Below are 16,482 nucleotides of genomic sequence, written 5' to 3'. Positions count from 1 at the left end.
TGCTTTTCTCCACACACTTTATTCATGGAAATTTCATGACGCTTCTTGAATCTTTGAAGCCATCCTTCACTATAGTCATACTCATGTTGTAATTTAAGCTCTTTATGGAACAACTTAGCCTGGTCCATTATCATACTACCTGACAAGTCCACTCCATTACTTCCAACGCTGTCGAAAACCATTCTATCATCACTCGATCATGCTCAGTACTCTTACCATCTTTCATAGTTTTTCTAATCGTCATTTGCTTCTTGGAATCACTGTCTGCATAGAATTTCAATATTTTGTCCCTTTGCTTCTTTATATCATAAACAGTTGAACCAATACTGTAGATGTCTCACACTTAAACACCGAAACACCACAGTCCATTTTTTCAACAGTTCTACTTTATCTTGGATCAATATAGACGGGTGTTTATATTTGACACCACGACTGACACTCTCATATGTCTTAGAAGCCATAGCTAGGGTTAAATTTAAGCAAAATAGAGTAAGAATCTCACAGAATTGCGGTATCACCACCAACAAGTGCAGTGTAAAGAATGTAAATAAGCACGCCCTACACACAATGCCATCTGTGGCCGCCCAGTAAACTAGTCTGGTGGCCGCAGTAATTTCAAGTTCCCTCATGTAATTTTGTCTGGACTAAAGGAGGTGCTGAACCATCAGTTGCCAGAAATTCGGTAGTGTACCTTGTACTAAATATAGAAGTCTTGTTGGTGTTTGCCTCCAAATCTTTGATGTAAACTTAAAGGAATGTGCTCACTCTAAGAGAAATATGTAAGACATATTTGTTACCTACCCATTTTCATTGTTTTCTTGACAGGCTAGGAATCTCAAACGGTACATCAACCAGTTGACTTATGCTAAAGCTCAGTGTGAACGTAGAATGAACATTCTCAGCAGTGGAAAGGGCACATCAGATTCAGGCACAGCTGGAGGTTGTGTTAACAGTTCAGAAGTTACACAGAGTCTGTCTGACACATTCTCTCACTCTCTTCAGAATTTGCCAGGTAGGAAGGTATGTATCTAGTGAAAACATTATAGAGCAAATGAATTTTCAATGTTTTGTGATATGAAATTGTAACATTTATATTATATTGTTATTTATTGCAACAAAACAGTTAATTTTTGATTTTCTGGATAAGAAAGTTGAAAAGTTTGGTAGAATTAAAAAGGATATTTTGCTTCTTGTTATTCAGAGAGGGACAGAAAATCAGTTTTTAATGATTTTAATTTTTAATTGAAGTCCACAAATACATTCTTTTTTCTAGATTCTTATGTTCCAAGCACTTCTTGAGTCAGCTTTTGCTCGTCGCTACTTCTCAATCTACTTGGATGAAATTGGACAAGGTGCTTTGATCAGCTTCTGGTCAGCAGTTCAGGAAGTCCGTCATACAGACAAGAAACTGCACCACCAGTTAGGCACAGAGATCTACTATACATACCTCAGCCCAAACCCCCCACCGGTCAAGGTTGATAAGGTAGAACCATAAATGATTTTGGATTTCTTTTCATGAAGAATTTGTGACTGAGAGAATAAAAAAGCAAAACCACTTTGTTATTGTTTGTAATGATATTCACTTGTATTCACATCACATGTTGCTCATTAATTACATACTTGTAATTTAGCCCTGTTCTGCCACTATACCTCTCTCAAAACACTGTTCCAGATGAACCTAAGATAGACAGCTGTGCACTATGTTTGCCATTAGAAAATTCGAGTATTGTGAAGCAAACGGGGTATTCGGTGAATGCTACACACTAGCACTGTCTCATGGAAAAACTTAATTGTAGGTTCTCAGATATTGTGTGTGATAAAAAGAAGTAATTGAAAAATGATATGTAGTGGGCAAAATTGAATTGAAAAACTGTAATGATAATAGATAAGAGTCTCATGACAAAGGTGAATGAAAACAGATCATTGTGGGAAGATGGAATATATTTACCTAGCATCATAATTCCATTCCCAGTATCATAGGGTTGCTCAGATAAATACAGCTTCTGAACTTTCTCAGACATGTCCTCAGTTCATATCTAGTGCTTCTCTTTTCTTCACTTTACTCACTAAATTGATCCAAGTGAGAACAGCATCTTTATTCATACCATCTCCATACACAGAATGCTTTCATTGCCCACAAACCTCAATCATTCTTTTAGCATCATCATGTGAGATATTCCTAGCCCTAGTAGCCCTCTAACTATACCTTTTCATCTGCTCCTTGGTCTACCTCTTCCTTGGACCTTCTTTTATACTTCTATATACTATATCTTCTCAACCAGTTTATCTGCCTTACATTCTATGTAATCAAAAAATACTAAAAGACTCTCATCTATGTACTTCTGAAATTATTTCTTCATACCACATATCATTTTTCATTCCTTAATTCTATCAGTCTTTGTAATTCTAACCTATTGCATATGTTATCCATCTTTTGACCTGTTTACACTTTGCTTTCACATTCACGCATAGTTCAAGCAAGTGCACACTCTATTCTCTGATTGTTAATATTCATGAGAACTTTCAGTGCACCCTCAGTTCTTCTCTTCTACCTGAAGCTACTCTCAACTTTTCTTCTCCTCCTTCCAGCCTTACTAAAATTTGATCCTAAATATATGAATGTATCCACAACTTAAACTTCACACACAAACTGATTCAAAACAAGCATTGAACTTATACCATGTATTCATATTCACTTTCAGTATCCTCAGTCTACATACATCAGAGAAACAGCTCACCATTCTTTCCAAATCTTTGTCTGATTATGCTGACAATAAAACATCTGCATACAGCAGCTGGCCAACTTCCATTCTATTTTTCCTGTGGTTAAGTATTACATCACAGGCATTGTGCTTCACTCTCTTCTCAAGTAATGCTCCATCCATAAAATAGTTTTATAAACTTTGTTGCATTCCCATATTTATTTCATATCACTCAGTCATACACCCATCACTTCACAAAAGATTATAATAGCTTTCAAAAGTCTTCCATGAACACCATATCTTCAGAACTTTTTGAAGTGCTTTTCCATTAACTTTATCATATACACCTTTTTCTAAATTCATTAATGTTTTGAACATCTTTCTCTTTAGAACTTTTTTACTCCTTATATACATGCAAAAATCTGGTCTAAGCTCTCTTCTCTTTCTAAACCACCTTGTTTATCTTTAATGGGGTTCATTCATTCTTTAACATGTTCACTTGCTATCCGACCATGTGCTTTGCTGGTTATACTTAGCAGAATTATTCCCCTGCAGATCTTAGTCACTTTTGTTCCCATTTCCTGTACAGAGTGGAAAAATAGTTACATTTTCCACTCATCATGCTCATCACTTTTCTGTGTTTCCATGCACACTTTCCAGATCTGCTCCACAGCAGTTTTGCCTTCACATTTCACCATGTTGCTCACTGCTTCATTCATGCTCCCAGCTTATGCAAGGAAGGAGAGTATATGACTGGGAGATGTATAAGAGAAAGCAGCAGAAGTTCAAGAGGAAGGTGCAAGAGTTGAAAAAGATGGCAAATGAACATTGGGGTGAGAGACTATCATTAAACCTTAGGGAGAATGAGATGTTTTGGAAGGAGCTAAATTATCTGAATAAGACAAGAGAGCAAATGGGAACATCAGTGAAGGGGGTAAGTGATAACAGGTAGTGATGAAGTGAGAAGGAGATGGAGTGAGTATTTTGAAGGTTGGTTGAATGTGTTTGATGAAAAAGTGGCAGATGTAGGGTGTTTTGGTCAGGGTGTTGTGTGGAAGATGAAATCCAGCAAGGCTGGTATTGGATGGTATTATAGTTGAATTTATTAAGAAAGGGAGTGACTGTGTTGTTGATTGGTTGGGAAGGATATTCAATGTATATATGGATCATGGTGAAGTGCTTGTGGATTAGCAGAATTGCCATTGTACAAAAGCAGGGGATAACAGTGAGTGTTCAAACTACAGTGGCATAAGTTTGTTGAGTGTTTCAGGAAAATAGCATGGGAGGGTATTGATTGACAAGATGAAGGTATGTAGATAGCATCAGATTGGGGAGGAGCAGTATGGTTTTAGTGGTAGAGGGGTGTTTGCTTTGAAGAATGTATGTGAGAAATACCTAGAGACACAGATGGATTAGTATGTAGCGTTTATGGATCTGGAGAAGGCTTATGATAGGATGGATAGAGATGCTTTGTTGAAGGTCTTAAGAGTAAACGGTAAGTAAGATAAGCTGCTAGAAGCAGTGAGAAGTTTTAATCAAGGGTGTAAGGCATGTGTACTAGTAAGAAGAAAGGAGAATGATTGGTTCCCAGTGAAGGTCTGCAGCAGGGATGTGTGATGTCCTCTTGGTTATTTAACTTGTTTATGGATGGGGTAGTTAGGGAGATAAATGCAAGAGTTTTGGAGAGTGGGGCAGGTATGCAGTCTGTTGGGGATGAGAGGGCTTGGAAGTGAGTCAGTTGTTGTTTGCTGATGGTACAGCTCTGGTGGCTGATTCGAGTGAGAAGCTGCAGAAGCTGGTGACTGAGTTTGGAAAAGTGTGTGAAAGGAAAAAGTTGAGAGTAAATGTGAATAAGAGCAAGGTTATTAGGTTCAGCAGGGTTGAGGGACAAGTTAGTTGCGATGTAAGTATGAATGGAGAGAAATTGGGCTTAGCAGTACATGGAACCATGAAAGTGAAAGTGAGTCACAGGGTGGGGGAGGAGGTGAAGGTTCTAGAAGTGATGAAGAATATGTGGAAAGAGAGAATGTTATCTTTGTAAGCAAACATGGGTATGTTTGAAGGAATAGTAGTTCCTACACTATTATATGGTTGCGAGGTATGGGCTATGGATGAGGTTGTATGGAGGAGGGTGGATGTGCTGGAAATGAAATGTTTGAGGACAGTATCTGGTGTGAGGTAGTTTGATCGAGTAAGTAGTGAAAGGGTAAGAGAGATGTGCGGTAATGAAAGAGTGTGGTTGAGGGAGCAGAAGAGGGTGTGTTGAAATGGTTTGGACATAGGGAAAGAATTAGTGCGGCATGGTTGACAAAAAGGATATGTGTGTCAGAGGTGGAGGGAACAAGGAGAAGCAGGAGACCAAATTGGAGGTGGAAGGATAAAGTGAAAAAGATTTTGAGTGAATAGGCCCTGAACATGCAGGAGGGTGAGAGGTGTGTCAGGAACATACAAGAAAGGCCACATCCACTCACACCCATTCTCTAGTTGTGATGAGTAATGCACTGAAACCACAGCTCCCTATCCACAACCAAGCCCCACACACCTTTCCATGGTTTAGCACAGACACTTCACATGTCCTGGTTTAGTCCATTGATAGAAGGTCAACCCCAGTAAACCACATTGTTTTAATTCACTCTACCCCTTGCACACCTTTGACCCTCCTCTATGTTCAGGCTCCATCCTTCCATCTCCAATTTGGTCTCCTTGTTCCTTCCAGTTCTGACTCACATATGCTCCTTGTCATCCTTTCGTCACTCATTCTTTCCACATGTCCAAACCATTTCAGCACACCCTTCTCTCTCAACTGCATTCTATGTTTCCACACATTTCTCTTACCCTTTCATCACTCACTCAGTCATACCATCTCACATTACATATTATCCTCAAACACTTCTTTTCCAGCACATCCACTGTCCTCCACACAGCTTTACTTACAGCCCAAGCCTTACATCCATACGATATAGCTGGGACTACTATACCATCGAACATACCTGTTTTTGCCCTCCCCAATAACATCCTCCCTTTCCACATGTTCTTCAGTGCTCTCAGAACCTTTGCTCCCTCACTTACCTTATAGCTCACTTCCACTTTCATGCTTCCATTCGCTGCCATGCTCACACCCAGATATCTAGAATGCTTCACTTCCTCCAAATTTTGTCCATTTAGACTCACATACCACCTGGACACCCTCCCCACCTTGTATTTCAACTTTCTAAAAGGGGAAACAGAAGGAGTCACGCAGAGAGTGCTCATCCTCCTCGAAGGCTCAGATTAGGGTGTCTAAATGTGTGTGGATGAGAAAGATGAGAAAAAAGGAGAGATAGGTAGTATGTTTGAGGAAAGGAACCTGGATGTTTTGGCTCTGAGTGAAACGAAGCTCAAGGGTGAAGGGGAAGAGTGGTTTGGGAATGTCTTTGGAGTAAAGTCAGGGGTTAGTGACAGGACAAGAGCAAGGGAAGGAGTAGCACTTCTCCTGAAAGAAGAGTATGTGATAGAGTGTAAGAAAGTAAACTCTAGATTGATATGGGTAAAACTGAAAGTGGATGGAGAGAGATGGGTGATTATTGGTGCATATACACCTGGGCATGAGAAGAAAGATCATGAGAGGCAAGTGTTTTTGGAGCAGCTAAGTGAGTGTGTTAGTAGTTTTGATGCACGAGACCTGGGTTATAGCGATGGGTGATTTGAATGCAAAGGTGAGTAATGTGGCAGTTGAGGGAATAATTGGTGTACATGGGTTGTTCAGTGTTGTAAATGGAAATGGTGAGGAGCTTGTAGATTTATGTGCTGAAAAAGGACTGGTGATTGGGAATACCTGGTTTAAAAAGGGAGATATACATAAGTATAATAATGTAAGTAGGAAAGATAGCCAGAGAGTGTTATTGGATTACATGTTAATTGATAGGCACGCGAAAGAGAGACTTTTGGATGTTAATGTGCTGAGAGGTGCAACTGGAGGGATGTCTGATCATTATCTTGTGGAGGCGAAGGTGAAGATTTGTAGAGGTTTTCAGAAAAGAAAGAGTTGGGGTGCAGAGAGTGGTGAGAGTAAGTGAGCTTGGAAAGGGGACTTGTGTGAGGAAGTGCTAGGAGAACTGTGTACAAAATCGAAAAAGGTGAGAACAAAGGATGTAAGGGCAGTGGGGGAGGAATGGGATGTATTTAGGGAAGCAGTGATGGCTTGCACAAAAGATGCTTGTGGCATGAGAAGCGTGGGAGGTGGGCAGATTAGAAAGGGTGGTGAGTGGTGGGATGAAGAAGTAAGATTGTTAGTGAAAGAGAAGAGAGGGGTATTTGGACGATTTTTGCAGGAAAATAGTGCAAATGACTGGGAGATGTATAAAAGAAAGAGGCAGGAGGTCAAGAGAAAGGTGCAAGAGGCAAAAAAGAGGGCAAATGAGAGTTGCGGTGAGAGAGTAATCATTAAATTTCAGGGAGAATAAAATGATGTTTTGGAAGGAGGTAAATAAAGTGCATAAGACAAGGGAACAAATGGGAACTTCAGTGAAGGGGACTAATGGGAAGGTGATAACAAGTAGTGATGATGTGAGAAGGAGATGGAGTGAGTATTTTGAAGGTTTGTTGAATGTGTTTGATGATAGAGTGGCAGATATAGGGTGTTTTGGTCGAGGTGGTGTGCAAAGTGAGAGGGTTAGGGAGAATGATTTGGTGAACAGAGAAGAGGTAGTAAAAGCTTAGCGGAAGATGAATGCCAGGCAAGGCAGCAGGTTTGGATGGTGTTGCAGTGGAATTTTTTAAAAAAGGGGGTGACTGTATTGTTGACTGGTTGGTGAGGTTATTTAATGTATGTATGACTCATGGTGAGGTGCCTGAGGATTGGCGGAATGCTTGCATAGTGCCATTGTACAAAGGCAAAGGGGATAAAAGTGAGTGCTCAAATTACAGAGGTATAAGTTTGTTGAGTATTCCTGGTAAATTATATGGGAGGGTATTGATTGAGAGGGTGAAGGCATATACAGAGCATCAGATTGGGGAAGAGCAGTGTGGTTTCAGAAGTGATAGAGGATGTGTGGATCAGGTGATTGCTTCGAAGAATGTATGTGAGAAATACTTAGAAAAGCAAATGGATTTGCATGTAGCATTTATGGATCTGGAGAAGGCATATGATAGCGTTGATAGAGATGCTTTGTGGAAGGTATTAAGAATGTATGATGTGGGGAACAAGTTGTTAGAAGCAGTGAAAAGTTTTTATCGAGGATGTAAGTCATGTGTATGTGTAGGAAGAGAGGAAAGTGATTGCTTCTCAGTGAATGTTGGTTTGCAGCGGAGGTGTGTGATGTCTCCATGGTTGTTTAATCTGTTTATGGATGGGGTTGTTAGGGAGGTGAATGTAAAAGTTTTGGAAAGAGGGGCAAGTATGCAGTCTGTTATGGATGAGAGAGCTTGGGAAGTGAGTCAGTTGTTGTTCGCAGATGATACAGTGGTGGTGGCTGATTCGTGTGAGAAACTGCAGAAACTGGTGACTGAGTTTGGTAAAGTGTGTGAAAGAAGAAAGCTGAGAGTAAATGTGAATAAGAGCAAGGTTATTAGGTACAGTAGGGTTGAGGGACAAGTCAGTTGGGAGGTAAATTTGAATGGAGAAAAAGTGGAGGAAGTGAAGTGTTTTAGATATCTGGGAGTGGATTTGGCAGTGGATGGAACCATGGAAGCGGAAGTGAATCATAGGGTAGGGGAGGGGGCGAAAGTTCTGGGAGCGTTGAAGAATGTGGTGAAGTCAAGAACATTATCTGGGAAAGCAAAAATGGGTATGTTTGAAGGAATAGTGGTTCCAACAATGTTATATGGTTGCAAGGTGTGGGCTATAGATAGAGTTGTGCGCAGGAGGGTGGATGTGCTGGAAATGAGATGTTTGAGGACAATATGTGGTGTGAGGTGGTTTCATCGAGTAAGTAATGAAAGGGTAAGAGAGATGTGTGGTAATAAAAAGAGTGTGGTTGAGAGAGCAGAAGAGGGTGTTTTGAAATGGTTTAGTCACATGGAGAGAATGAGTGTGGAAAGATTTACTAAGATGATATATGTGTCAGAGGTGGAGGGAACGAGGAGAATTGGGAGAGCAAATTGGAGGTGGAAAGATAGAGTGAAAAAGATTTTGAGTGATCAGGGCCTGAACATGCAGGAGGGTGAAAGGCATGCAAGGAATAGAGTGAATTGGAACGATGTGATATACCAGGGTCGACGTGCTGTCAATGGATTGGAGCAGGGCGTGTGAAGCGTCTGGGGTAAACCATGGAAAGTTCTGTAGGGCCTGGATGTGGAAAGGGAGCTGTGGTTTCAGTGCATTATACATGACAGCTAGAGACTGAATGTAAACGAATGTGGCCTTTGTTGTCTTTTCCTAGCACTACCTCACGCACATGCGGGGGGAGGGGGTTGTTATTTCGTGTGTGGCAGGGTGGTGATGGGAATGAATAAAAGCAGACAGTATGAATTATGTACATGTGTATATATGTATATGTCTGTGTGTGTTTTTATATATGTATACTTTGAGACATATAGGTATGTATATTTGCGTGTGTGGACGTGTATGTATATTCATATTTATGTGGGTGGGTTGGGCCATTCTTTCATCTGTTTCCTTGCGCTACCTCGCTAACGCGGGAGACAGTGACAAAGCAAAATAATAAAAAAATATATATATATATATTTATATATTTATTTTGCTTTGTCGCTGTCTCCCGCGTTTGCGAGGTAGCGCAAGGAAACAAACGAAAGAAATGGCCCAACCCACCCCCATACACATGTATATACATACACGTCCACACACGCAAAAATACATAGCTATACATCTCAGTGTACACATATATATACACACACAGACACATACATATATACCCATGCACACAATTCACACTGTCTGCCTTTATTCATTCCCATCGCCACCTCGCCACACATGGAATACCATCCCCCTCCCCCCTCATGTGTGCGAGGTAGCGCTAGGAAAAGACAACAAAGACCCCATTCGTTCACACTCAGTCTCTAGCTGTCATGCAATAATGCCCGAAACCACAGCTCCCTTTCCACATCCAGGCCCCACACAACTTTCCATGGTTTACCCCAGACGCTTCACAAGCCCTGATTCAATCCACCGACAGCACGTCAACCCCGGTATACCACATCGATCCAATTCACTCTATTCCTTGCCTGCCTCTCATATATATATATATATATATATATATATATATATATATATATATATATATATATATATATAATTTTTTTTTTTTTTTGCTTTGTCGCTGTCTCCCGCGTTTGCAAGGTAGCGCAAGGAAACAGACGAAAGAAATGGCCCAACCCACCCCCATACACGTGTATATACATACACGTCCACACACGCAAATATACATACCTACACAGCTTTCCATGGTTTACCCCAGACGCTTCACATGCCCTGATTCAATCCACTGTCAGCATGTCAACCCCGGTATACCACATCGATCCAATTCACTCTATTCCTTGCCCTCCTTTCACCCTCCTGCCTGTTCAGGCCCCGATCACACAAAATCTTTTTCACTCCATCTTTCCACCTTCAATTTGGTCTCCCACTTCTCCTCGTTCCCTCCACCTCCAACACATATATCCTCTTGGTCAATCTTTCCTCACTCATTCTCTCCATGTGCCCAAACCATTTCAAAACACCCTCTTCTGCTCTCTCAACCACGCTCTTTTTATTTCCACACATCTCTCTTACCCTTACGTTACTTACTCGATCAAACCACCTCACACCACACATTGTCCTCAAACATCTCATTTCCAGCACATCCACCCTCCTGCGCACAACTCTATCCATAGCCCACGCCTCGCAACCATACAACATTGTTGGAACCACTATTCCTTCAAACATACCCATTTTTGCTTTCCAAGATAATGTTCTCGACTTCCAAACATTCTTCAAGGCTCGCAGGATTTTCGCCCCCTCCCCCACCCTATGATTCACTTCCGCTTCCATGGTTCCATCCGCTGCCAGATCCACTCCCAGATATCTAAAACACTTTACTTCCTCCAGTTTTTCTCCATTCAAACTTACCTCCCAATTGACTTGACCCTCAACCCTACTGTACCTAATAACATTGCTCTTATTCACATTTACTCTTAACTTTCTTCTTCCACACACTTTACCAAACTCAGTCACCAGCTTCTGCAGTTTCTCACATGAATCAGCCACCAGCGCTGTATCATCAGCGAACAACAACTGATTCACTTCCCAAGCTCTCTCATCCACAACAGACTTCATACTTGCCCCTCTTTCCAAAACTCTTGCATTCACCTCGCTAAAAACCCCATCCATAAACAAATTAAACAACCATGGAGACATCACACACCCCTGCCGCAAACCTACATTCACTGAGAACCAATCACTTTCCTCTCTTCCTACACGTACACGTGCCTTACATCCTCGATAAAAACTTTTCACCGCTTCTAACAACTTGCTTTCCACACCATATATTCTTAATACCTTCCATAGAGCATCTCTATCAACTCTATCATATGCCCTCTCCAGATCCACATGTAAGGCATGTGTACGTGTAGGAAGAGAGGAAAGTGATTGGTTCTCAGTGAATGTAGGTTTGCGGCAGGGGTGTGTGATGTCTCCATGGTTGTTTAATTTGTTTATGGATGGGGTTTTTAGCGAGGTGAATGCAAGAGTTTTGGAAAGAGGGGCAAGTATGAAGTCTGTTGTGGATGAGAGAGCTTGGGAAGTGAATCAGTTGTTGTTCGCTGATGATACAGCGCTGGTGGCTGATTCATGTGAGAAACTGCAGAAGCTGGTGACTGAGTTTGGTAAAGTGTGTGGAAGAAGAAAGTTAAGAGTAAATGTGAATAAGAGCAAGGTTATTAGGTACAGTAGGGTTGAGGGTCAAGTCAATTGGGAGGTGAGTTTGAATGGAGAAAAACTGGAGGAAGTGAAGTGTTTTAGATATCTGGGAGTGGATCTGTCAGCGGATGGAACCATGGAAGCGGAAGTGGATCATAGGGTGGGGGAGGGGGCGAAAATTTTGGGAGCCTTGAAAAATGTGTGGAAGTCGAGAACATTATCTCGGAAAGCAAAAATGGGTATGTTTGAAGGAATAGTGGTTCCAACAATGTTGTATGGTTGCGAGGCGTGGGCTATGGATAGAGTTGTGCGCAGGAGGATGGATGTGCTGGAAATGAGATGTTTGAGGACAATGTGTGGTGTGAGGTGGTTTGATCGAGTAAGTAACGTAAGGGTAAGAGAGATGTGTGGAAATAAAAAGAGCGTGGTTGAGAGAGCAGAAGAGGGTGTTTTGAAATGGTTTGGGCACATGGAGAGAATGAGTGAGGAAAGATTGACCAAGAGGATATATGTGTCGGAGGTGGAGGGAACGAGGAGAAGAGGGAGACCAAATTGGAGGTGGAAAGATGGAGTGAAAAAGATTTTGTGTGATCGGGGCCTGAACATGCAGGAGGGTGAAAGGAGGGCAAGGAATAGAGTGAATTGGAGCGATGTGGTATACAGGGGTTGACGTGCTGTCAGTGGATTGAATCAAGGCATGTGAAGCGTCTGGGGTAAACCATGGAAAGCTGTGTAGGTATGTATATTTGCGTGTGTGGACGTGTGTATGTACGTGTGTATGGGGGTTGGGCCATTTCTTTCGTCTGTTTCCTCGCGCTACCTCGCAAACGCGGGAGACAGCGACAAAGTATAAAAAAAAAAAAAAAAAAAAAAAATATATATATATATATATTTATATATTTATTTTGCTTTGTCGCTGTCTCCCGCGTTTGCGAGGTAGCGCAAGGAAACAAACGAAAGAAATGGCCCAACCCACCCCCATACACATGTATATACATACATGTCCTCACACGCAAAAATACATAGCTATACATCTCATGTACACATATATATACACACACAGACACATACATATATACCCATGCACACAATTCACACTGTCTGCCTTTATTCATTCCCATCGCCACCTCACCACACATGGAATACCATCCCCCTCCCCCCTCATGTGTGCGAGGTAGCGCTAGGAAAAGACAACAAAGACCCCATTCGTTCACACTCAGTCTCTAGCTGTCATGCAATAATGCCCGAAACCACTGCTCCCTTGCCACATCCAGGCCCCACACAACTTTCCATGGTTTACCCCAGACGCTTCACATGCCCTGATTCAATCCACCGACAGCACGTCAACCCCGGTATACCACATCGATCCAATTCACTCTATTCCTTGCCCGCCTTTCATATATATATATATATATATATATATATATATATATATATATATATATTTTTTTTTTCTTTTTTGCTTTGACGCTGTCTCCCGCGTTTGTGTGGTAGCGCAAGGAAACAGACTAAAGAAATGGCCCAACCCACCCCCATACACATGCCTTGATTCAATCCACTGACAGCACGTCAACCCCGGTATACCACATCGCTCCAATTCACTCTATTCTTTGCCCTCCTTTCACCCTCCTGCATGTTCAGGCCCCGATCACACAAAATCTTTTTCACTCCATCTTTCCACCTCCAATTTGGTCTCCCTCTTCTCCTCGTTCCCTCCACCTCCGACACATATATCCTCTTGGTCAATCTTTCCTCACTCATTCTCTCCATGTGACCAAACCATTTCAAAACACCCTCTTCTGCTCTCTCAACCACGCTCTTTTTATTTCCACACATCTCTCTTACCCTTACGTTACTTACTCGATCAAACCACCTCACACCACACATTGTCCTCAAACATCTCATTTCCAGCACATCCACCCTCCTGCGCACAACTCTATCCATAGTCCACGCCTCGCAACCATACAACATTGTTGCAACCACTATTCCTTCAAACATACCCATTTTTGCTTTCCGAGATAATGTTCTCGACTTCCAAACATTCTTCAAGGCTCCCAGGATTTTCGCCCCCTCCCCCACCCTATGATTCACTTCCGCTTCCATGGTTCCATCCGCTGCCAGTTCTACTCCCAGATATCTAAAACACTTTACTTCCTCCAGTTTTTCTCCATTCAAACTTACATCCCAATTGACTTGACCCTCGACCCTACTGTACCTAATAACCTTGCTCTTATTCACATTTACTCTTAACTTTCTTCTTTCACACACTTTACCAAACTCAGTCACCAGCTTCTGCAGTTTCTCACATGAATCAGCCACCAGCGCTGTATCATCAGCAAACAACAACTGATTCACTTCCCAAGCTCACTCATCCACAACAGACTTCATACTTGCCCCTTTCCAAAACTCTTGCATTCACCTTCCTAACAACCCCATCCATAAACAAATTAAACAACCATGGAGACATCACACACCCCTGCCGCAAACCTACATTCACTGAGAACCAATCACTTTCCTCTCTTCCTACACGTACACATGCCTTACATCCTCGATAAAAACTTTTCACTGCTTCTAACAACTTGCCTCCCACACCATATATTCTTAATACCTTCCACAGAGCATCTCTATCAACTCTATCATATGCCTTCTCCAGATCCACATGTAAGGCATGTGTACGTGTAGGAAGAGAGGAAAGTGATTGGTTCTCAGTGAATGTAGGTTTGCGGCAGGGGTGTGTGATGTCTCCATGGTTGTTTGATTTGTTTATGGATGGGGTTGTTAGGGAGGTGAATGCAAGAGTTTTGGATAGAGGGGCAAGTATGAAGTCTGTTGGGGATGAGAGAGCTTGTGAAGTGAGTCAGTTGTTGTTCGCTGATGATACAGCGCTAGTGGCTGATTCATGTGAGAAACTGCAGAAGCTGGTGAGTTTGGTAAAGTGTGTGAAAGAAGAAAGTTAAGAGTAAATGTGAATAAGAGCAAGGTAATTAGGTACAGTAGGGTTGAGGGTCAAGTCAATTGGAAGGTAAGTTTGAATGGAGAAAAACTGGAGGAAGTAAAGTGTTTTAGATATCTGGGAGTGGATCTGGCAGCGAATGGAACCATGGAAGCGGAAGTGGATCATAGGGTGGGGGAGGGGGCGAAAATCCTTGGAGCCTTGAAGAATGTGTGGAAGTCGAGAACATTATCTCGGAAAGCAAAAATGGGTATGTTTGAAGGAATAGTGGTTGCAACAATGTTGTATGGTTGCGAGGCGTGGGCTATGGATAGAGTTGTGCGCAGGAAGATGGATTTGCTGGAAATGAGATTTTTGAGGACAATGTGTGGTGTGAGGTGGTCTGATCGAGTAAGTAACGTAAGGGTAAGAGAGATGTGTGGAAATAAAAAGAGCGTGGTTGAGAGAGCAGAAGAGGGTGTTTTGAAATGGTTTGGGCACATGGAGAGAATGAGTGAGGAAAGATTGACCAAGAGGATATATGTGTCGGATGTGGAGGGAACGAGGAGAAGTGGGAGACCAAATTGGAGGTGGAAAGATGGAGTGAAAAAGATTTTGTGTGATCGGGGCCTGAACATGCAGGAGGGTGATAGGAGGGCAAGGAATAGAGTGAATTGGATCGATGTGGTATACCGGGGTTGACGTGCTGTCAGTGGATTGAATCAGGGCATGTGAAGCGTCTGGGGTAAACCATGGAAAGCTGTGTAGGTATGTATATTTGCGTGTGTGGACGTATGTATATACATGTGTATGGGGGGGGTTGGGCCATTTCTTTTGTCTGTTTCCTTGCGCTACCTCGCAAACGCGGGAGACAGCGACAAAGCAAAAAAAAAAAAGAAATATATATATATATATATATATATATATATATATATATATATATATATATATATATATATATATATATATATATATTTTTTTTTTTTTTTTTTTTTTTTTTTTTTTTCCAAAAGAAGGAACAGAGAAGAGGTCCAGGTGAGGATATTCCCTCAAAGGCCCAGTCCTCTGTTCTTAACGCTACCTCGCTATCGCGGGAAATAGCGAATAGTATGAAAAAAAAAAAAAAAATATATATATATATTAGTATATTTAACTCTGTTCCCCTTTACATGGAAAGATTCAAGTGCACACAGCCTTATATCTTTATGTTATTTGTATTAAGTTGAGAAAAGGCTTCATTAGCTATTAATCAGGTCAGAATAACATCTCTACTCACACCCTTATCCCTACATAAGACTCCTCCATTGCTGACGGTTGGAAATCATTTTTATTGCATCTCATTATGCATATAAGAATATCTGAGTTCTCTTGTAGCATCCTTAGATTTTGCTTCATTGTTACTGCCAGAAAAAGTATTGTTATATCCAAAGCAATATTCTTATGCTTAAGTCTTTTAATTAATTATAGAATGACAAAGGTTACGTAGATGCCTGTTGTGTTAATATGATTCTTGACACTAATCTTATGTTTACAAACATATAGTTATTGAGAAATTTTTAGGTTTATAAATTTGCAGCCCACTCTTCGTGGTGTGGAAGCCTTTCTTTTGGGCAATAGAGGTCCTGAGGTCTTGTATGAAATTGGAGAAGAGGTTGAGCGGATATTGGAAGAGCGCCATTACACTAGTTTCCTGGTATCATCTACATATCATGCAATGCTTCATCAAGCTGTTGTGCAGGGTGTGGACTTCATGACTGAAGTTACTGGTAAGTGTTTTATTGTAGTGGAGTGTCATTACGCTGGTTGTTTCCTGGTATCATCTACATATCATGCAGTGCTTCATGAAGCTGTTGTGCAGAGTGTGGAGTACTAGGCAAGTTTCTGGTAAGTATTTTATTGTAGTGTTTTGATGATGATGTCAAAACTAGTATGTAAATATGATTTAATGCTACCTATAGGAGTCATTTCATTGTATTGTGATTAGCGTTGCAGGAGTTTTGCATCACCTTTATAGC

The 16,482-nt window shown here is 41.4% G+C and overlaps 1 protein-coding gene across 1 annotated transcript in view; it reads left to right on the top strand.

The window, feature by feature from the left end:
• LOC139749133 (sorting nexin-25-like) overlaps window positions 1-16,482 on the top strand; it is a 455,484-nt gene that overhangs the window by 238,837 nt on the left and 200,165 nt on the right. The window contains 3 exon segments of the mRNA XM_071662758.1: window positions 826-1,020; window positions 1,274-1,483; window positions 16,044-16,233. Coding sequence (XP_071518859.1) covers window positions 826-1,020; window positions 1,274-1,483; window positions 16,044-16,233 — 595 coding nt within the window.

This window comes from Panulirus ornatus, chromosome 6, assembly GCF_036320965.1.
Source record: "Panulirus ornatus isolate Po-2019 chromosome 6, ASM3632096v1, whole genome shotgun sequence".
Classification (NCBI taxonomy): Eukaryota; Metazoa; Arthropoda; class Malacostraca; order Decapoda; family Palinuridae; genus Panulirus; species Panulirus ornatus.
The sequence above is the reverse complement of the archived record's forward strand: the minus strand, read 5'-3'. Positions and strand labels throughout refer to the sequence as shown.